At 34.7% G+C, this 23,934-nt stretch overlaps 2 protein-coding genes across 9 annotated transcripts in view; one reads left to right on the top strand and one right to left on the bottom strand.

The window, feature by feature from the left end:
- gigyf1a (GRB10 interacting GYF protein 1a) overlaps positions 1-16,594 on the bottom strand; it is a 54,046-nt gene extending 37,452 nt beyond the window's left edge. For 7 of the 8 annotated variants that reach the window (XM_087260925.1, XM_087260927.1, XM_087260928.1 and 4 more), the window contains exons 1-5: positions 16,368-16,594; positions 8,898-9,163; positions 8,618-8,661; positions 8,409-8,472; positions 3,093-3,222 (exon numbers count right to left, since the gene is read on the bottom strand). In XM_087260925.1, coding sequence (XP_087117051.1) covers positions 3,093-3,222; positions 8,409-8,443 — 165 coding nt within the window. In that variant the 5' untranslated portion in view covers positions 8,444-8,472; positions 8,618-8,661; positions 8,898-9,163; positions 16,368-16,594. Of the gene's footprint in view, positions 1-3,092; positions 3,223-8,408; positions 8,473-8,617; positions 8,748-8,897; positions 9,164-16,367 lie in introns of all 8 variants that reach the window. The other variant, XM_087260929.1, reaches the window with a different exon arrangement.
- A 1,577-nt stretch (positions 16,595-18,171) lies between these two features.
- On the top strand, positions 18,172-23,860 carry fis1 (fission, mitochondrial 1). The gene is made up of 5 exons (NM_001310843.2): positions 18,172-18,258; positions 18,794-18,926; positions 19,020-19,096; positions 22,049-22,154; positions 23,281-23,860. Exons 1-5 carry the CDS (start codon positions 18,214-18,216, stop codon positions 23,379-23,381), a joined length of 462 nt encoding a protein of 153 aa, NP_001297772.2. The 5' UTR covers positions 18,172-18,213; the 3' UTR covers positions 23,382-23,860.
- Positions 23,861-23,934: the final 74 nt, after the last annotated feature.

Raw genomic sequence — 23,934 nt, 5'->3', positions numbered from 1 at the left:
GGGGAATGCTCAACAAGTGGGCAACTGAATCTCTTCATGAAGATCCCTTTCTTAAGACAACAAGACATGAAATGTTATTATCCTAGACTAAACTATCATCATACATATTTTTTATATACCAAACTCTCATACCAAATGATGAGATCAAACAACTTGCAATAAAAAGATTAGAAATAAGGCAAACATTATTGGTCAAACATTAACCTCTGTCAATCGTACACTGCTATATTTGTTAATACATTATCCAATCAAAATAAAGACCGATCCAAGTATGTAAAAATAATGCCAAGCCTACTCCAACTGCTCACTTTCCAAAAAAAGTTTGTTATTACTTCTGCCCTAAGGAAATGTAGTCAATGTTGACGTGGCTTCCTGCAGCAGACTATAAATGCTCAACCTTTAAACGCAACAGTCAAATAGACTTCCCAAACATAGAGGCAAAATAAATGAAAATATTTTGAGTGCTCTTTTCAAATCCAGCCACTGAAATCTTTGTAGGACCGGATTTCTTCAAACACATCAAAACTATCCATGTTTATCAGTGCACGCTGAATAGTTTCCCTGCAATAAAAAAAGCTATAGTAAATCATTATCTTAAGGCACAGTTTCTACAGTCTATTTCTGTTGCAACAGAGCCCTGGTGCTGCCGTTGCCCGTGGAAACCTTTATGACTTGTGTCAGTACTGGCAAGACAGATTTTGCATGTTAAAAGACAACCAGTGGAAACATGTACAAGATGCACTCCGTGTTAAACCTCAGGCCATGTGACCTAAAGACTACCATGAAAAGACATCCATTAAAGGGACAGTTTGCCAAAAAAAGTCTAATACTTCTGTTGAAAATAAAGAAAAATATACTGAAGAATGTTGGAAAAAAAACAGCCAGTGACTTCCATAGCATTTTGTTTTTTCGACCATGGAGGTCAATGGCTGCATTTTTTCCAGCGTTCATCAGAATATCTTGTTTTGTGTTCAACAGAAGAAAGTTTAGAACCACTTGAGTGTGAGGACATTTTCATTTTTGGGTGATTATCTCTTTAAAAACATTCGACAGATAAAATCCGTTCACAGCTCAACAGCATTCACAAAACGCTTAAAAAATGACATTTACAAACACAACCTTTGTATTCTACAAATATTGCAGATAACACACTTTTATGACGTGTTATCATATCCAGCAAATGAAATTTACAAACATGAAGAGATGGAAACTGAAAAGGTATGCGATAACTAGTGCCAATCAAATCCCTTGAGTTTTCAGTGAAACTTCAAAAAGGCTTTCTTGATATAACATGCATACAGTCTTCTTCTATTAATTGGAGGTGAAGACCGTGCTTTGACATACCCCAAAAACAATAAAAGTTTCAATAAGAGTAGCATTTAAATGGACAGTCACATTTCAATAATTAGATAAATCTGATGCAATAACACAAGAAAGTGAAAACTGGAATGAAACACTTATTTTCATTTCTTTTTTACTCAACCCACACTAAAACTATCATGTTTTATAGAAATTCTATTAAGTAGATTTAAAGCAACTAGGGTTGCATGATACTGGAATTCCCTTACCAATCAACACTGAAATTTTAAAAACATCCATTTCAACAAAGCTACGTATAGGTAATTTTGCTTGTCTACGACAAGGAGAGCTGTGACAAAGTTGCATACTGTTGCTTTTAGGGTTGCACGATACTGAAATTTGTTACAAATTGATACTGAAATTGTAAAAACGTACCTTTCCTGCTGACATTTGATCTCTACTGAGCACGTTCTTAAACAGAGCTAATTTGCCATTGTGTTTACGTGCTCAACAGAAATGACTGTGATTGGCCGCGAAGCTCATTGGTTCACCAAACTCACCGATGTTTACTAAGTGTAAACAAAGACACAGAGACACTGGAGCATTTTAAAGCCACAAGTTATCAGGGGATCTCGTATGTCAGCTTATAGTCAAACCAGCTGATTATAGACGATGGGTCCATAGACTATGCCATCATCCATCGCCGATGGCCGACATCTTGATGCTGCATCAAGATCCTCCACACTGCCCCTGTTGTAAACTCGCTTGCGAAAAATACACACTTAGGCCGCGTTTACATGAACATGTCTTTGCTTTAAAATTGAAAATAAAAATGATCCACATCCACACCTGCATTTCATCTAGCATTTCTGAACAGCTCTGCGTACACACTATACCGCTGAAAACGCACATCACGTGACCACATACACAGAGAGACACGCACACTCACATGCACTCGTCTGAGCTCCAGGCAGTCAGCGGGTGCTTTGAGCACAAAACCCCAGAGAGCAGTGCACGCCGGACAGTTAATCAAGGCCGTACCACTGGATCGCGTCTGGTTATAGTTGTTAAACGTGATATTTAATTTATCTTCTCTATCTACAGACTCTTCAGTCTTTTGTATATCTCGATCTATCAGGTAACGCGTCACTGCGTCAGTACACTACCTCAAATACTGTTGGTTGGTTCCTGTTGGCTGTGAACCTTTTATACCAACCAAGTTTGTCGACGCCATTATAACAACACAGCTCACTTTGCCTATTCATGCCAGAGTCCTGCAGAAAAAGGGATTGACAGGTGGAAATTTGTGTGTAACTTATCTTTATCTATTTATGATTTGGTTATGGGTAAAACAAAGACTATGAGGGTCAGGTAGTTGAAACAGTAGGCTACAAATAACTAATACGTTATGAATGAATTAATCATTCATAAACAATAGATTCACCACCACCTACAACGATGATGCCATTGTCCATCGCGATGTTTCACATTAGACATTATACGATGCCAAATTGGTCGACATCACCCAACCCTAGTAAACAGCAGAGAATTTGGTGAACTGGTGACCAATCACAGTCATTTCTATTGAGCATGTGAACACAACGGCAAATCAGCAATGAGAAATGAAAAACACCCATTTATCAAAAGATGGTAACTAATCTAACTATAAGCAAGCCCTTATGATATTTAGACTTGTTATGAGGTATACAAGCAGGCCTAATCATGGCACGCTGAATGCCGGGAAATAACCTAAGCTTAAAAATTAGGCCGATTTGTTTAAATCTTTTTCTTACCTTGTTGTCTTTGACATAAAGTGCTAGCATCTCCTCTCGGCCGTATCGGTACTCGGCCAGCTTGTACTTTGGCATAGCAGGAGAGGCAGGAGGGGAAGACAAGCTGCTTCCACTGGAAAGTGCACGAAGCCTGAGAGAAAGAGAAGAGAGAGAAAGAAAAATCCGATCAAAAGATGTTCAGCAGCAACAATCTGGAAGCTTCCATTGAGAAGTGCTCTAGTCCTGGCTCTTGCCCAGAGATGGCCCTGTCAGTGCTGACTCTTCATCCTGCTTCATTTAGGATGCATCGCAACCGTTTTTTTTTTCCCATCAAAATGATACTGAAGCTTGTGTTAATGTCTGGTCAGTGAAAATACTAAGAACCAGACCGTTTTAAGATATGTAAAACAAATAATTTAGAATCCTTCTGCCATCATGAGTTCTTTTTGCTGCAGTAAAAATACTGCAATTGGCCAATAATATTTATATAGATATTTAGGCTCTTAGGTTTATCTAAAATAAACTCTCCAATATCACCAGTGATATTCCAGCATGTTCTCCGTATTTTTGTTTATAATATAATTTTGCTAACTAGCTCATTGCAAGCATTTCTAATTCTATAACAAATTAGAAGATTCCAATATTTTAATCTGAACAGACACAAGCAGCACAACTATTATTAATAGTGCTGTAACGGATCACAAATCTCATAGTTCAGATCACACTATGGTTTTGAGTCTTGAATCAGATCGTTTTTCGGATCAGCAAAAAAGGGAGGAGACAAATGTCAACTGCTTTTCATTTATACAAAAATATTACTGCAAAAACAATTGGTTTTAACATACAGAACTTACAACCTATAATTTTAATAAAAATAAAAATCCAGAAAGAACCAGCTGAAAAAATAAATATTCAATAAGAAAAATGATATTTACTACTGTTGCAGACAATGCCAAATATAGAAAACTAACGCTTGTACAACATTTATTTATTTATTTATTTATATTAAATTATTGATTTAACAATTCACACATAAAACATCATGTTTCATTATAGGTGGATCATTTTTGAAAACCAATTCAGCGACATCATTTTGATTGTTGTTTGTTGCCACCCATTAGTTACACTAATCTAATTGCTATAACATTCAAGAGCGTCGCAGTAATTTTAATCTTTATCATAAACATCAGTGTTTATATCTGAACTTTAAGCTGTTATCCCAGTACATCTGTTATTCAATTGTTTGTAATGAACTGAAAAGGTGTAAAACTTGAATCTTGTTTAAACACAGATTTGAATGCAACATTTTGAAGGATTAATAAAAATATGCAAATCATCATCATTGAGTATCATTCATGTTGCGCGGGTTTGAATTGAGATCACAATCTTTTTTAATGTTAAATTGTTCAGCTTTACACTGAATACATTATTGCAGGCTAAACAAACAGTGACAGAAAACACCTTTAATTAATAACCCAAGAAAAGATCCCAACACAACTTTTTCCGCCATCATCATATTTTACCAGGGAAGCCAAAATGCTTTCATACATGTGATTGAATGACGCGGGAGCCAATCTCTCTGCAATTGTTATAAATGTTGAATTAACCGACAAGTTCAAAAATGTTATTAATCCGCAGGTAACGTGTGTTCCGATTAGTGGGTTTTGATAAGTATGGATCACAGATCAACTATAAAACGAAACACGCCCCTAATTATTAATAAAGATAATAAGAAATACTTCTTAAGCACAAAATCTGCCTATCTGAATGATTTCTGAAGAATTGTGAGACACTAGAGACAGAACAAATAATGTGAAAACGTTATTATGATCTCAAAATACAGCTTTGCCATTAAAGAAATGAGCTACATTTTCAAAAACAAATTAAAATAGTTTTTATTGTAATACTTCACATTATAACTAACATTTTACTGCAGCCTTGGTCAACAAAGGAGACTTTTATCAAATCTATTTCAATAAAAAAAATGCATCGATCCTAAATTTGCATGCTAATAAACATGGTTTACACTTCATTTTAGCAAAATTACGTATCTGGAGTTGCTTTGTCAGTTACTTTATAAAGAAACAGAATGCATGGTAAAGTGTAAATAGCTCTGCAGAATATAATAGGAGTGATCTGGTTTTGTTGCGTGTCAGTCTCGCCAGAGTTATTGTTGTTTTGACAACTTTACTTGCTGCTGACATTATCCTGCCTCCGGCATCTGACGCAAGCGGTTCCTGGTTCGAGCCCAGCAGCTTTCAGGGGCCAGTGCAAAGCTGTTTTTCCTGACTGAAAGCACTTTCCTGCAGCAAAACGGCACCGGCTGAGGCACCTTTTTGTAGAAATGGGCTTTCAGAGCCACGGACGGCTTTGTAAACTTTACATAAATACAACCCTGCTGAGATAAGCTGATGAAGGCAGCTTTGAGGAAACATACCACCCCTGCATTGTACATGTCAAACCCAGGAATTTACTTTCGTTGGCTGAGGACCAACTATGCACAGAAGAGCCTTAGTTGAGCACAGGACCACGCCTAACGGTTTAATTTCTGCATAATCATTTAGTGTGTGCCAGAAGGAGATACAGGGAGAGAAGGGGGTTGGGAAGAAGGGAATGACAGAACAGAGAGAGAAAGAGATTTACAGAAATATGGGAAGATACTTTAAAATTTGTAGCGCCAAGCCTGGTATACTACAGTTTGAAGCTGACTACATTGGAGCAATTCAGAACAGATATTTTCGAACATATGGCTATAAATTATATATACAAACTTATTAAGGCCATGTGATAAAAGGCATTTATAGCCCACATAGCCTCACATTTTAAGATTATAGTCTAATTTATAATTCACATCAAAATACCTGGCATTCAAAATCTATACTAAACCTTACTGAATATTATTTCTTAAACACCTCGAATACATAACTAAAATATCAATAGACACATAATATATGTTCAGTAGTCATTTTTCAATCCTTCAGTGTCGCTTCCAGAAATTAGTCTAATATACATAACTGTGAAAACATATATTATGCTTATCAATGCTGAAAACAGCTTAATGTTTTCAGCAAACAAAATCCACATATTTCGAAACAATTTCTTTTTTATCTAATTTGATTAATAGAAATCGAGAACATCTTAGATTGGAAATAGAACCGAGATCCCCAAACTAGGGCTCACAGGCCAAAGTTCGCCCATGGCAACCTTTGATTTGGCCCACCATCCCATCTGAGAAGAGAGGGAGAATGATGGGGATGGTTTAGAGATTGTCATCTGAAATTTAATAAAACCTTTTATTTGTTTGTTTTATTGTTTAGCTACAAAAAACTATCTAAAATTAAACGTTAAAATTTAAATAGTTTTAATTAATCAGATTTAGTTTTAAGTGTACATACATACACTTCCAACGTATAAAGGACTTTGGTGAGCAAATCAAGGCAAAGACCGATTCAGCCTAGATTCAGACTAGCGTACTCAGCATTGAACTCCACTGTATATTTTAATAATTATGCTTTTATTGCAACAGATATTTTAAGTTACACTGCATTAGGTAATACAATTCAAAGTGATGTTTTCCATTTCTTTTTAGTTATCAGGTGATAAATTAGGAAATTACCCATGGCAACTTTAATGTAATACAGTTTGGTATAATTATTTTCAGCCCACAGCTATCACTGATATTTGTTTTTTAGCCCTTCAAACGAAAAGGTTTGGAAATAGAAATAGAAGAATCTTTTGAGAATAAATGGATTAAATGGCTGGCTCTTTCTTTAACAAAATAATGGATTATATTTGAAACGTCACATGAATTTGGATGTTGTGTCATTGATACAGAAATTTTGGCAACCTTTATTTTGGACAATTTCGTAAATGTTTGATTTTGATAATTTCGCTTACTTTACAATGTTGTGGCTAATTTAGCATTTTATGTATATATATATTTTGTTTTGATCGTTTTCACCTGTAATTTGTTCCTAAAATATCTATAAAAAATTAAGCAAAATATTAAATAATAAACTTTTTGTACCATCATAAATCTCTGAATTGTTCGATTGTAGACAGACAAAAATAAAACTATTAAAAGTTCTTTAAAGGGGTGGTCTAATATGATATCATAAGTTGATGTGTAATGTAGCTGTGTCAACATAAACAACATCTTTGAATGTAAAACGATCAAAGTTCAATGCAAAAGGAGACATTGGCTTTTACTGAGTCTACAAAAACATACATTCAGGTTAGCGAGATCACAAACGCTTATATAGAATATAGCTAGCACTTGACAAAAGACAGCTACTAGGGTCTCTCCCAGTTCAGTGCTGGATTCGGCTAAAACTTCTCCAACTGAAGAAGCTGTGGATTGTGAGCCACAACCTGTAAGTATTTTTATTTGTTCAGATTGATCTATTATATGCACAGTGTCTAGTGTTAGCGGTATGTTGTAGCAAGGACGTAAACAAGGACACAACAACGCAAAATGCTGTTTGGCACATTAACAATTTAGCTACAAATTCATATTCATCTGTCAGACTGCTATAAACAGCCACAATCTTCAGAAGCGTGTGCAGTGTCTGTCTATGCAGCCGCTTTCTGTGCGTTCTACATCTCAAACAACAAACTCGCAAAAGATATGAGAACGTTTCATATTACTTACACAAGTTTATTCTGAATATTTATGAAAGACACTTGTCAGATGTTATTTTAGAGAGCAGGCACGAGGTTCAGCTGTGTCCTCTTCATTTTCTTTCTGATTCAGGCATAAACTGATAACGCTAACAGCTACTCTGACAGACAGTGTTTACAAAGCGCATGCTTAAAGACGCGTGATGCTTTTCCTGGTGACGTGGAGCCGATCTGCAAATCACAGCACATTATGGTAGCTGACCAATTAGAGCCCCTTAAGGGCAGGCCTTTCAGAGGAAATAGGAAATATGGTAGTCATTTTCATGTTAGCTGTATGTAATCAAAGTAAGATATATGTAAAAAACGATTTTCTGCAACTGAAGTACCACCGCTTAAAAAAAAAGAAAATAACACTAACAACAGTGCTGCACATGTATAACAATGTGGCAAAAAGTCTTGTGTCACTTTAACTTTTAAAGGTTATGGGCTACTACATGTAAAGTACTACATTGCTGCTTCTCAATTTAATAATGTTTTAAAAATAGTAATTAAATCTAAAAAATTCTGTCAAGATAATAAACCAGGGAATGCAGTGCAGTGGGGAAAAAATGGGAGTTTGTGAAGGAGTGAAATTATAAAAAAAAAAAAGAAAGAAGAGGGGAAAAAACAGGGAGGGAGGGAAAACAAAGATCTGGCATAGAAAGAAAGGGATTTTACCATTCTGGGCCAAAGTTAAGTGTTTCAGCAGTCATATTCTTCCTTCCTTCTCAGAGGTGAAAATCTGCAAACAAAATACCTGGACATAAGCATTACAATACACTGCAAGCATCCTTTGCTTAATAGTACACATTGAGAACTTAAACTTATTAATTTCTATTAATCGTCACCTATATACAAACACAGCCATTCAAAAATGTCATTCTTACCCTGTCCAGGGGAGTGGCGCAGGCAAAAATAGGCTGGACCAGGTCTGGGTGAGAGTGAAAGGGTTGAAAGGTGTGTGTATGTGTGTATTTTAGAGTAGCCAACTTAAGAGAGAAGATGATTTATAGCTGCCTTATATAGGGTGTATGTGCAAGAGAGCAGAAATACAAAAGGTCAGACACGTTAAGTGCTCTCTTGTTCACAGCCGATGAAAACAAACAAACAAATAAAACACAAATGGAAATCCAAAAAATGAATAAAGCCCTCTAAAATGTATAATACCTGTTGGACTGCAAAACTGCAGCTTTGATACTGACGTCTAAAGTCGATTGACTGCAGCGAACAAAAAATAGACAAACAAAAAAAGAAAAGACTAACTTGTTGACTATACAGCAGCCAGAAGCAGGTATGACCCCAAATAAGCTTCTCTCTTTGTCTATTTGTATGTGAACCTTTCTAACTCTTTTTGCTATACTGGCAATGCTGTGTGGACCAGGTCCCAGATGGTGACCCTCTCCTCACGCCGACAGTCCCTCTCCCTCCTTTATCTGCAGCAGAAAAAAAAAGAAACACACACAAAAAACATTCTTTATTATAGCCTAAATGCATGTATATATATTTAATAGGGATGTAACAATATTGTAAATACCGTCAAAATAGTAATTTTTTTCCAATATTACCGTAGGCGCATGACTCAATAAAACTATATTTCTGAGAAAAGTTTGCTTAGGGGAATAAAGCGAACAGGAGGTAGCGGGAACTACAATTCCCATCAGCCTAGGCGTGGCCATCATCCTTTGCGGTCTGTTGTTACAACAGATTGAGTAATGCGGAAATGGAGTGTGTTGCTAGTAGCGGGAAAGAAAAGAGCTGGAAATGATTGAACCTAAATCGATTTCGGATGTGTGGAAGCATTTCGGTTTCTTTCTAAAAAGATAAGGAGAAAAAAAAAGAAGAAAAGGTGACAGACAAAGAAAAAAACAGTATGCAGCCACTGCCAAACTGTGGTGAAATATAAGTCAGGGAATACGACTAAAAACAGTCATGGGGACTGCAGAACACAGCACACTTGTTAGATTAATGCAGACATTGACTTGTACCGCAAAGAGACCTCTATCTCACTCATGGCTTGTCCTCTCAAGTGGTGGAAAGACAATGCACAACGTTACCCACTGCTGTCAACCTTGGCTAAATCATATCTCTCTGTCCCAGAAACCTCAGTCCCAAATGAAAGGTTTTTTTTTTCTGTTGCAGGGGACATGCCCAGAGATCCCAGCTTTTACCAGATTATAGTTATATGATAATTTTGCTTAAAAAACCCATCTCTATCTAAGTGAGTGAGTGATTAAATGTTGAATGTGATGAGTTTTCAACATACTAAATTAAAACTTTATTTTTTTATATGGTTTAATGATTTTTTTGTTATTAAAATGAAAAAATTGAAGTTCCTGTTTCGAAACTTACAGATAGATGGCTAATTTGTATGTCATTGATATGTTCAGTGCTAAGGTAAATTAACACTTCTGGCACTTTTTTTGAGTCTTTTCATTAGTTTTGTTTTCCCCTTAAATTATTTAATAAATACCGTACCGTGCCAATTATACCGAGGTGTTATCGTACCGTGAAATTCTGATAACGTTACATCCCTAGTATTTAACGTATCTAAATGTTGAATATATTATAAATACATCCATTAAAAAAAGCAGTCAAGTTCCAACACGCTCCTGTGATCCTGAACAATAAATTTTAAGACAAGCAAACTTTAAAAAAAATGTACCCTTGTTTAAGATATTGTCCTTGAAGTTATCATTAAAATTCTGCTAACTAAAATATTAATTATTATAATTAGTGCAAATCAAACCGTTGGAAAAACAGAACATCAGATGATATCACGGCAAAAGCAAACCACAACAATCCAATTAACAAGCGAGAGCAACAGTCAAGTTCTGGATGCAAAACTCCATTTTGAGAAAAAAAAAAAGGAATTTATGAAAAAATAAGACTGATTTCTATGGCTGAATGGTTATTCAAAATAGCAATTCAAAAAAAGCTGTGAGTCTCATGCACATCTTATCAGAGATCCATGGCTCTGTGATTAGTAGTAATTCACAGACAAAGGCCAGAGGGCACTGGGTTACTGAAAAGATCTCAGTCCACACTATACAACTGAAAACGCACATCACATGACCATACACGCACTCTGGCATGTGGTGCAGCATATGCGCATGTCTGAGGTGCTTTGAGCACACCTCCCCAGGTGAGAGCAGCGCATGTCATACAGTTCAACAAGGATACACTGCTGGATCTCATCTCACTATAGTTCTTAAACATGATATTTAATTCATCTGGTCTCTATCTACCGACTCTTTAGTCTTTTGAATCGATTACTTATTCTCAGGTAATGTGTTTTGGCTAAGCACAAAGGTAAGTTACTATATTAATTTATGTAAGCAAGCACGTAAACTGATTCTGCACAAATAGGCCTTGTTTTGTTATAAATATACATGCAGTGAAGATGACTGCATGACAAAACCGAAAATTCTCGGAAACTGCCACAAAGGGGGAGTATTCCAACAGACATGTTCAGTGGAAATATATATACCAAAAACTATTCTAGCAACTTTTTAGCTGATTGTACAACATCTTTATCTGTATTGTAGTTGTCTAACAACTGATAATAGATCTGCTAGCAGATATCGCAGCCTTTGTTACTTTTTACCTTGCACTTTTTTTGCTAACAATTTTTATTATTATTTATTTAGGATATGTTTTCACATTTTGATTCCAATGCCTAATTATTACATTTTTTAAAATGACAGTATTTAAATGAAATATTCTTTAAAATATAATGTGTGAGTCTACTTGCATCATATTATATTGTCATTCTGGCATTATATGAGTGGCAAAAAATGACAATATTATAGTTTATCACAATATATTTTGGTGCAATGTATCGTACGAGAAGAAAATAGATATTATGACAGGCCTAGTATTGACATGCTTTTATTAATTGAATGTGACTAACAAAACACACAATTATGGATTCAGCACACAAAGAACGATTTATTTCAATCACTCATAGATTTGACTAACAGATGAATAGATTTCTATTTATCTCATCTAGCGAAATTATATTCATATCGCAATATATCGTAGCAAAACTAAAATATCGAAATGTTAGATTTTTTTTTTTATCGTGCAGACCAACTTTCCCCCATATTTAAAATGTGTTAAGTACACAGTCTTTTACCTCTGTCCATTTGTAAATTTTCAAACATTTCTTTGCTTCAAACCAACATTTGTAATGCTATAATTGTCCTTGTAGCTGGTTTATTTGCCTCATGGCGCAAATACTTTTTAAAACATCAATAAAGAAAATCAATCAAAAAAAAATACATTCGGAAACTAAAAAAGTTGGCAAACACTAACGCATTCTATTCCGGATGGACAAAACAGGTCCTGCCCTTTGTTTTATCCTGTCCAAGAAGCCATTTCACTCAGATATACATCACAATAGGGAAGAAAAGACTATTGCAACTTCCGTTTCACACCGACTTTGAGAAACAAGACCACAAACAAACCAAAATAGGCCGTACCTTAGGAAACACACGGTATTATCTTACTCTCAGAGATTGTTCTTTCGTGGCAAAGTTCACCTAAGGTTTGCCAATAAAACACTACATTTTGGAAAGGGCAACTGTGCAGGTTTTTGCAGCTTGATATAGGATTAATCTTTCTAGACTATTGACATCTGCACAGCACAACTACAAGAGTTATTGCAAACAGGAAAACAGGAGTTGTAAATGAAACATCCCTGGGGTTTAATCAAAAGCACCCACAGATGTCATAGCAACAGAGATATCCAAGCAACAGAACAAACCAGTGAGAATAAATAGTATTCACTGGGGGAGTTGGGCTCTTAAACAAAGTACTACATGAGAATGTATGTCAACTCAGGAACAACTGATGACACCTGTTTAACTCTGAAGGGATGTTAAAGCTTCAAAACTATTTCAGAAACATATTTTTAATGTCAACACCAAGCCGTCTGTAACAGAGTTTCATGTGCTGATAATCATCAACGAGTATGATTACTAATAATCTGTAATAATCTTTTTAATGCAATTAAAACAATACCCTGATTAAGAGTCTACCATGTAAACAGTGATTTATTATTTATTTAATCCAATTAAAGTCATACTTAGAAATCAAATAAAGACATGTAGAGTATGCCGATTTAGTCACATTATTGAAGTGCAGGACAGACACCGCAATCAAACTACTACAGTCATGTAGACTTAGGCCACATTTTGTGACAGGATAGTGCACACACACACGGCTGTTTGACACTATTCTCTGCACCTATCGAGTGAGTGAAGGACTACATACACCCGCATTGCAAAATGCTAAGAGTTTTTTCCTATACTGGAAAAAAGATCACAATCTCGATTCGACCCTACACACGATCCCAATTCAGCTTTTTCTACGATTTAGCCAATTATATTTTCAAGGTTGGGAGAGAAGAAAAGGCGGCCACAAAAGTCTTCACAGCAACACTGGTACCTTCAAATGGCATTAAAAGTGTCACATACTGTATTTATAAGGTATAATACACCCAAAATGTCATTTCTGTCTTCATGTAATGATGTATTCACGGTCACGAAATTGCACGTAAGCTGACGCACTGTTTGTTTACTGCTTTAGTGAACACAACCTGCATATGCTATGAATAACAGGTAATCATGTTGTAAATAACATTCAGTTTGTTGCACAAAGCAATGGTTTGAGGGCCGTGCGGAAGGTTTGATTTGCATGTGTGTGTGAAAGTAAAACCTGTGCGCACATCATTTAAATGATCATATCGCATTTTAGAGGTATGATTAATACAAGCATTTGATAGGTTTTTTGTTTCATAGCGAACACAGTGTTGTGCCTGAAAATAAATGCTTACTGTGTCAGTATAAAAACCCTAGCCTATATATAATTGAAATATAATGGTCTAATAATGTTCTCAATGACAGATGACAAGCACATGTCTCAAACATAATAATTCCATTTTATAATTATGAATGGTTATATTCTGATGTCATCATTTTACTGTGAAATAACAAACGGGACATATTAGAAAGTCTGTTCAAGTCCACCATAATACAAAATTTAGCATTTTAAGCAACAGTAGATCTACACATAGACCTATTATTATTATTGTTGTTTTACCATTCGTTTGAGAATTAACAATAATAATGATAGGCTAATAATCCTAACCTTTATTTTTACATTTACAGAATTATGAGAAAGAATCGTGATCTTGATTTGAACACTTGTTTTGCAATCTGTGTTTTTCAGTTGAATAAAAATCTAGTCTCCATTCATATACTGGCAAATATTTTGCTAGTATTCAAAATTATATATAAAATGACCATTTTTCATCCACATGGGCTAACTGCAAAATATTTTGCAGTGTTTTCATGTCCTTTACTGCCTAGAATTCATTAAAATAGAAGTATATTAACATCCATTAAAAGTTTATTTTATAAATACATCAAAATAGTTTTGTGATTTCTTTTTTTAGTTAAACAAAAGATTTTAATTTAAGATTTCTTAATTTTGTACAAATCTTGTCTCTTCCTCGTGAACCCAATTTCATGTCTTATCTCGTCTTGTGGAGTTAATTGCGCTTTAATTCGTCAATTCAGCTCATGCTTTTGTATGGAATATACACATTTGTACTCGAAAGAGAAAAAAAAAACACAAAATGAAAATACCAAACAAGTTCATAATATTGTTGATCAAAAGTGCTCTTCAGACAGAGATTCAGCAACCTTTGACTACATTTGTTCTCTTTAAAAGGGAAATACTTGGCTAATATGTAGCTTAGATTTGCATTTGAAAATACTATTTTTTTCTTATTTTTACTTATTATGGCCTGTTTTGATCATTTTAATATTATAATTTTGATATTTTGTGCTGTATTATTTAATTACTGAGCACACATAAATAACAGTGAAATATTAGTTTTCATGAGATTTTCTAAGCTAGTAGCAGTGATGGAAAGAGTACTGAAAAATCATACTCAAGTACCATTACCTGCCTAAACTTGAAAGGAGGAGTAAAAGTATCTGTTGTAAATATTACTCAAAGTATGCGTAAAATGTAGAGCTTTCAAAAGTACTCAAGAGTAGCGAGTAGTAAGTGTCACGCTTTAAAAAGCTAATGTGTTTACATGTCATTTGTGGATGTGTGTACACGTAACATTCTGTAGTGCATTCCGTTATTGCCCAGCAGGCACACAACGCCAAAAGATGTTAATATTAGGTTAGAGTTAGGTCATGACGTCAGGTGACAAAAAAAATCAATGCATCTAAAGATGTTATTTTGATGTCCAATAATGATGTCAAATGACGTTGATACTTGGTTGATTTTAGGTTGTTATAAAGTCATCAACTGTCATATTGACGTCAAATACTGACATTTATACATCTGGTAAGGCAACCAAAATCCAACGTCTGATAGACGTGATAGTGGTAACGTCCACACAACTTCAAGCTGTAACATTCTCAACCTGACTTTCATTTCAAAATAAAATGCAACGTTCAAGAAGTTGGGATACAACGTCAAACTGACACCATGTTGACATCCTTTGCCTGCTGGGTGTTAAAGGCCATTTCGGTCATCATACAGTGCATCTAACCAGTCTCTGGGTCAATTCGTGTAAAGATTTTGAACTATCAATAAAACTACTTAGTAAATTACGATTTCTGAGAAAAACTACTCGATTACAGTAGTTTGAGTATTTATAATTAGTTACTTTACACCACTGGCTAGTAGGGTTTTAAAATTAATGAATGCATAATAATCGTGATAACTGTGATTATTCCTCAGACCAGAGACACAATATAAAAAAGTAGCACGAAAGCAAACATAAATTCAATGCACACTCATGTAGAATAAGGCTACCTGAATGTAATGTGAGAAAATGACACTGAATACAAATGATGAACTTTCCAGAAGGTTTTGAACACATCATTCATCACTTTTCTTAATTCCTCAATTCTTTCCACAGTTGCATTAAATTCTAGATAAAACACCAATCTGCCAGTTCTCGATTCTGTGAGTTGTTGACGAGTTCAGTTCGACTCGTGAATTGGCTAAATCGACTCTTTGAAAACATCCGACTCAAATAAACGACTCGATCAGCTAATAACTACGTACCAGTAATTATTAGCCCGTTTAAACTCGACGTGTCTTTGAACTAAAAGTACGCTAAAAGGCGCATGTTTTGTCACTGGTGATATGTTGGTGCTTCATATCCATCTCGTTCAACGAAAACGGCGACCAAAGCAGGTTAGTGTCGTTTATTCGACTGATTGGTGGAATTTGGAGGGGCGTCGCGTGCACAGGGAGGGGGGAGTGTGCATGCGCGTGCATGGCCAGCACACTCCCCCTGCATGTGCACGCGGCGCCCCTCCAAACTCCACTCCGCTGCTTCCCGTGGCCTTCAACCCACGGCCACAGCTGCCTTACCAAACATACAAACCCCCTTCAACTTCAAACAACACCATTAATGCTAAGTCAACCGAACCGAGCACTTAAAGCACTTCAAGCTCCTAATACACTGAGATGCGTTTGCTGCTCGCACACACACGCTGCCCTTCCCCTCCCAAGTTTGCATGAAACTTAATGCAACACCCATCTGCCATTAAAGCTTCAGACATTCAAGGAGAGACCGCGCACACACACACAGTTGCTGACCGTCTTTCTGGAGCTGTCGATGCGGTTGTACTGTCCAGTCGCCCAGTCGAACTCTACGGTCTTCACTTCGGATGCATGTGCAGCTGTTGGTGTTCTGTGCTCCTCCTCGAGAATCGTGTTCCGTTTTGACTGTTTTAGCGCTCTATCTCCCTCTCCAATGGTCGTTGCGTGTTGATGTCTAGTACGCTCTTGTTGTTTGTGTTTTAGGGAAGATGGCCGTCCTACTCGGTCATACCACGTGATCAGTGTCGAGTTTCTTTCAGAGGGGCGTGAAGAGAGCGACGCCTAGCGGAAGCTTGACAAGACTTCTGGACATGCACTTGTACAAAATAAAAGACAACGAAGGAATATCCCTACTAGCATTGCCTAATGATAAGAGGAAATCTTTATTCTTTAATAACTGGTTCAGTAATGTGGCGATATTAGTGAACCAGTTATTTGACAGTAATGGTATTTTTTTACTTATTCTGTCTGTATTTTTAATTTTACTGTAAGATATATGCTACTCTGCCCATATCCAAAAAATAATTTAATATTGTTTGCAAGGCCATCTCATGGGATTTGTATGCTTTTTAGAAATATTATTAATTTATTTATTTCTGTATGTCACTATAGTCCTGATTTTACTGTTGATGGATCCATTTGTTTCTCCACAAAAAAAAACAATCATAAAATCAGGTCTTGTCATCTCAAATCCTTCTTCTATTTCTTATTGAAACAACTTTTTTGATGATATTAAATGGTCGTATGTTTGGTCACTCCCTCAGAAATGTTTTAACAAATAAAATTAAAGAAATGTCTTTTAAAATTATGCATGGGTTTCATCCAGTTAAACAATTTTTACAAAAATGACGTTGACGTGTCTCGCTTTTTTTGTGAGACTTCTTCTGAGTCTGTTGCTCACTTGTTTAGGGAATGTCTCTTTTGGTGATTTTTCTTTAAGCTATAAATAAGCGCATACCTTTACTGATCATTAATTCATAATTACGGTAATGTTTAGTTTACGTATTAATTTGTCAGTATTCATGTACTGTTATTGTAAAGTGTTACCCAGTAATTGCAAGAGTTTAGTCATTATATACATTTAAATTCATTATATAAAAATAAGAACGCAAACAGAACTATTTCATTTTGTAATGACTTTAGTGTATGTACTGTTATTGATTCTTAAATGTCTTACCCTCAAGTTTATATCATGTTCTTTATTTGTTTTTTTCTTCTTCTCTTTTTCGCTCTCATATCTCTTTTTCATTGACAATGTAATTCATATTTTGGATAGTAAACAAATATTGCTACAAACTTGTGAACTGTTTTTTGCAAAAAAAAAAAAAGTTTTACCCAGTAAACTCTTCCGTTTCACAATCTCAGTCTTGCTGGTTGTATTTTTTATGAAACTGCATACACACGTTCATTACATTGCCTATTGTTTTACATTCTGTGATGGAAATTATATTTTTAACAGTTTGGGGGATTACGTATATATTTTTCTCTCCATTTTTTTTCAAGGCATTTAAAGTGAACTGAAATATACTATATAATATTACCATGATATCACAATAGTAAAGAGTAAATAATAGGAATGGGAATAGTAAAATATCTGTATGTTTATGTATGCTTTAAAATAAAATGTTTATGTTCAACAAACTGAAATTTGATTAGGTGAAACGCATAGCCTTTAATATATCAAAATAACATAGAACTCGATAACCACAGAATTCATTTAAACTAACGTTAATTAAAAACAGCGAGATAGATTGCTGCCTCACTATTAAAACGGTGTGTCGCAATCACTGACTTTTATTTTGACAACGCCCTGAACCTTCCAGTGTTTGGTTTCTCTGCGAAGATGGAGGCGGTTGTGTCAGACATAGTAGCACCAGAAGATCTAAAGGTATTTTAAAGCATTTTAATCAGTCTTTTCACTGCTGTGAATCAAAAATGACTTAGATATCGTCTTGATGAAACTGTTTTATATAGTGTAATCACCGTTGTCGGGTTTATACCAAGGCTTTCGACTGACGCACTTCTACTGTACACCCCAAAACAAAAATAATGGACATTATATATGATTTTCACTCATGTATCTTTAACTCATTGTGTTATTTTGACGATCTTTATTGACGAACAGTAAACGTACTGTTATAACATCTAACACTACGGGGTTTTGAGATATCTAATACACCTTTTTTATTAGTTTATGTTTGTATAATACGGTATATACTCCATAATATTAAAATGACTCCTATCGTGTCAAATACATAATTTTATTTTCTTTAAAATAGAAGACAAAGTGTAATTAATCAGTTTCCTGTAAAAGTTAGTCTACGTTTGTCTGCCAGGGGGAGCACATGATCCTGACATCATCATCATCATCCTACTGGTCGAATGGAGTGATTAGATCCACTGACATGACTTTTATTTTGCAGAAGTTTGAAAAGAAGTATAACGCAGAGCTGGTGAAAGGACCCGTTTCCAGAGACACTACTTTTGAATATGCCTGGTGTTTAATCAGAAGCAAATACACAAATGACATTGTAAAAGGCATTCAGCTTTTAGAAGGTCTGTGATTCAGCTTTTTTTGTTTGTTTTTTTGGTTTGTTACTGCCTGCTTGTTCGTGTTTGATAATTCACTCAAATGTTTTCTTTCACCAGAACTGGTTCACACAAGCAAAAAAGATGACCAGAGAGATTTTCTCTTTTACCTTGCTGTTGCAAATTACAGACTTAAGGTGGGTGATGAATCCTGAATCCATGTTTGGGATGATGTTGTCACTGATGATACATTCTTTCAGTTTTACTTGATTTGTCAAAACACTAAACCAGACTTTTATTTAAAATTTTAAAAACCATAACGCCATTTTTGAGAAAGCTCACCCAATTCATTAAACTATAAACACAATTCCCCTGCTTTGACACAAGAATTATTGTAAAATTGGTTTTATAATCGCACATTCACACTTATTAACTTTAGAAAAATATTCTTTGCAAGTTTTAAATATGGAAATCTTATTAGTAGCTTGGGTTGTCACGATACCATAAATTTAGGCCATGATACTATACCAGCAAAACAAAAGTATCACAATAGCAAGTATAGCGGCTTTTGACGCACATCACTTCACCTTAAATGTTATTTGTTATTTTGTAGATAACTGACCAACAAAAACTGCATTAAATATGAGATACAAATTATACCAAATGAAATTCATTACAGAAAGACAATTTTTTAAACAAAATATGAGGTAAAAAAATAGTGTTTTCTTAGTGTTTCCTATTGCTATTTTCATTTTTTCTCCTCTATTGTATTTTTTATTTTCAGTTTTATCTAGTAAGAATCCAAAGTAATAATAAATTTCACTTTAGTAAGTTGTTCTTTTTAAGAGATTGTCGTGGTCGTTGTAGCTAAATCATATTTGCAGGAATAGAAATGAACTGATTCAGATGTGTGTTTGAAGCATCAGAAAATTTTAATAGAGTGTTACAATTACAATAAGATAAAGTAGTCTATTGATTATTTGCTGGCACAAATGAATGAGATTTAGGGACTTTTCCACATGCTGTTGACTATTGTTGAACCATTAATGATAATACTACCGTTTACAAACTAGAGTCACTGCCAGTATTTTGGAGCCTTAGTATCGCGATGCTACCAAAGTACCAGTAAATTTGCAACCCTATTAGTAGCCAATGATTATCAAAGTACAACATTGTTCACAGTCAATTAAATAGTGCTAATGTTGTTTTGAAATCATATGTGCATGTATTTTGAATGTTGAATGTGCTGGCAGTCGGCTGCAGTTTTTTTTTACTTTAAAACTTTTGTCCTAATGATGTAATAAATTTGTATTTTAAAAATGTAGCCTTTTAGTAATTTTTTTATTGCAATTTTTTAGGAAATATTTTTAGTACATCAAAAAGTATGATTATGATGACATCTGACTAGCTAATCCAGCAAACAAATCACTAAAATGCAGTATTTAAATCTCATAGTTAAATAGAAACTGAGGCGTATAACTGCAAAAAGGTTCACTTTTTGAGAAAAAAACTAACCACTCCTTTCACCAGGCTGGCTACAGGCCTGAGGACTGTTAGTCTCCGATGAAATTGTGTATGATAATATATATCATATGGACGGAATAAAAAAGTCCATCATTTCATTATGCTTTATCGTTTATATAATGGTGTCACAAAATAGATTGTTTACGGTTGTATTTTTCAGAATTTATATGAGCACAATATTACACTTCTTTACAGAGATGCAGACAGAAACATAAATAACAGCATCGTGGGAAAGTCGCAATCTTGAAAGTAGTGTAGTACTGGAGGAATTTGTTCTACTGACACAGTTTAACGGCAAATACAGTGCTCAGCAAATACGAGTACACCCCTCACAAATATTTCTTTTAAATTCATATTTTTAATAGGAAGCTATACAATATTATATTTGTGCATATACATTAGTTTAGTCAGTACTAAAGCCAAATATGGAGCTTATCTAACAAAATAACTTATAACGGTCCAAAGACTAGTACACCCAAATTTATATGTTATAAAAAATATTAAATATAAATTTAAAAAGAGAAAAAATCAAGAGAAGCAAAAAAAAAATTAAGATAATTGTATTACCTTTCAATTTCTAAATATGTTTAGTGACAAAATATTATTTTAATAAATATATCTGTTTAATAAATCAGTTTTTTTTAAAAGCACCAAAATACATTGCCTATATTCATTTTCAAAATGGCATTTACTTAGATATGCAGTGGACTGTAACTTTGTGTTTGTCATGTTTTATAAATGCTGAAGGTCCCAGAATAATTTCTGGTTTGACTATCTATATTTACACAACTAACTAGTTTAATTATTCAATACATTAGGTTATAGTGGTTTGTTCTGTAGCCAATTGAAAAAAGAAATTACATCCAAACTAAATAAAATAAAACATTCTCCCTTCAGGAAAAAAATTATATGAGATACTGTGAAAAATTATGTGAGAAATTTTTTTTTATTTCACACGAGGACTAATAATTTTTGTCGTCAACTTTATCTACTTGAAATGTTACACTGTTTTGCCTAACAAAAGAAAGTCACATTTCTTAAAGAACTGCCTGCATACAATACAAAATATCTGTATGTGTCACAGTAATCTGTCCACTAGCAATTTTTAGTTGTTGGTTTTTTACACTGTAAGAAAATGCTGGGTTCATTCACAATTCATTCATGTCGATTAAATTAAAACAGTTAAGTTGTCCCAAAAAATTGTGTTGTTTTAAATAAGTAGTTTTAACTCACAGCAAAAAAAACTTTTTGGAGGACTGTTTTGAGTAGAAACTGAAAAGCTTTTTTGAAGTTTTTTGTATCAAAACTACATTAATTATTTAATTAAAAACCTAGCAGCAAATATTGAAATGTAGCCACTTTAAGTAATGGTTTTCAAACCCTGTGATTGCAGACCTAAATTTTATCAGCCATTACACCAAGTTTCACATCACCTTTAGAAATCATTTCCATAATACAGAGACAAGAATAAGGAAGATATCCACAAATCTTTCTTTTCATGGGCCTCTAGAAACAGTGTTTTAAAGCACATTGATTATTTCTTCATTGATTATTTGTTCAAATAAAATCCTTCTCCTTTCGTTTGACTGACTTCTCCCATCCTAAATCAATTCTTCTTCTCTAAGGAGTATGAGAGAGCACTGAAGTACATTCGTACGCTTCTGAAGAATGAACCGGACAACAAACAGGCCCTGGAGCTAGAAAAACTCATAAAGGATGCACTGAAAAAAGGTGAGACTCAACTGCATCTGAACATCAAATCTGAAACTCAGTCAGGGCCTTTTTGATTAGGATTTTGAGTTAAACATTGATTCAGCAAGGACGCCATTTTATTTAAAAAGCATCTTATCGTAGGAATGTGTTTGCACAAGCCCTGCAATTCACCTGCATTACATTGAAAGATACACTACTAGTTTGATTAATGAAGTATATTTGAGACTATATTGACCTTCCTGTGTGAGACTATATAGATTAAATGCTTATATAGGTTGAATTGACATTACACAATAACTGTAGATACTATCTTAAACATAGAATAAGCATTGATTTCATGTTTAATAGATGATGAGAAGCCCTTTGTGTAAATGGCACATGAATATACACTCACAGGCCGCTTTATTAGGTACACCTGTCCAACTGTTTGTAAACACAGATTTCTGGGTGCCATTTCTGTCAGCTAAGAACAGGAAACAGAGGCTACATTTAGCACAGGCTTACTGAAATTGGACAATAGAAGATTGGAAAAACATTTCCTGGTCTGATGAGTCTCGATTTCTGCTGCAACAATCGGTTCAGGTGGAGGTGGTGGTGTAATGGTGTGGGGGATATTTTGGCACTCTTTTCGCCCGTTAGTACCAATTGAGCATCATGCCACAGCCTACCTGAGTATTGTTGCAGACCATGTCCATCCCTTTATGACCACAGTGTACCCATCTTCTGATGGCGTGAATCATCTCAAACTGGTTTCTTGAATATGACAATGAGTTCACGGTCCTCAAATGGCCTCCACAGTCACCAGAACTCAATCCTATAGAGCACTTTTGGTATGTGGTGAAACGGGAGATTCACATCATGGATTTGCAGCCGACAAATCTGCTGCAACTGTGTGATGCTATCATTGCAATATAGACCACAATCTCTAGGAATATTTTCAGTGCCTTGTTGAATCTATGCCACGAAGGATTAAGGCAGTTTTGAAGGCAAAAGGTGTACCTAATAAAGTGGCAGTGAGTGTAGACTGAATATAGATATTAAAATGCATGTAATACCTTTTAAACACAAATGTTAATACCAAAGGAAATATTAGATTAATCTTAGCAGAGTAAAAACAAATGATGGTTTTCTCATTCTTTTTCAGATGGTTTAGTCGGCATGGCGATTGTCGGTGGTATTGGATTAGGTGTGGCCGGATTGGCTGGTCTTATTGGTTTGGCCGTGTCTAAAGGTGCAAAGTCCTAAAATGGAGTTCTTGTGACATACTTTGATTCCTTCCCTCTTCAGACTTAATGATTTCATATAATCATAAAAACACAAGGAGGCCTGAAGCTTTTTTATTTTTATTATTATTATTATTTTGGACTTTCATTAAATAGTAATCATATTTTACCTTCGTTGTGCTTTATGATTCACCAGCTCTTTTTGGTGTGTGTGGACATATGGGGTTAAAATTAAGTCAAATACTACATTGTGTTTTGTTTTTCATCTAAAATGTTAATTTGTTGAATTTATTTTTAATAAGAAATTCAATTGCCAAGGGTTTGCAGTACTGGACGAGATGTATTGTAAAAGCATGCATTTCTCTCTTTGTTTGTTTGTTTACTTTTTTAAATGACAAATATAAATATATATTAATGTATTTAAACTACAGGTAATTAATATGAAAGATTTTTGATAAACTGTAATACCTCACCATTAAAACGTGTGCATACTGAACTAACATTTAGATGAGTGTTGCACATTACTGAGTTGCTTTGATTTGAAAGAGTAATGGTGACCGGGGGTCAAGCTGGTA

Source organism: Danio rerio, chromosome 7 (assembly GCF_052040795.2).
Source record: "Danio rerio strain M-AB ecotype USA chromosome 7, GRCz13ab, whole genome shotgun sequence".
NCBI lineage: Eukaryota > Metazoa > Chordata > Actinopteri > Cypriniformes > Danionidae > Danio > Danio rerio.
This window is presented reverse-complemented; position numbering and strand designations above follow the sequence as displayed.

What these genes read in the sequence shown, in the direction of transcription:
- fis1 (NM_001310843.2), top strand. Translation starts at nt 18,214, where the DNA reads ATGGAGGCGGTTGTGTCAGACATAGTAGCACCAGAAGATCTAAAG. An exon ending in TTGCAAATTACAGACTTAAG is followed by an intron (nt 19,097 to 22,048) that starts GTGGGTGATGAA and finishes TTCTTCTCTAAG; the next exon opens with GAGTATGAGAGAGCACTGAA. An exon ending in AAAGGATGCACTGAAAAAAG is followed by an intron (nt 22,155 to 23,280) that starts GTGAGACTCAAC and finishes ATTCTTTTTCAG; the next exon opens with ATGGTTTAGTCGGCATGGCG.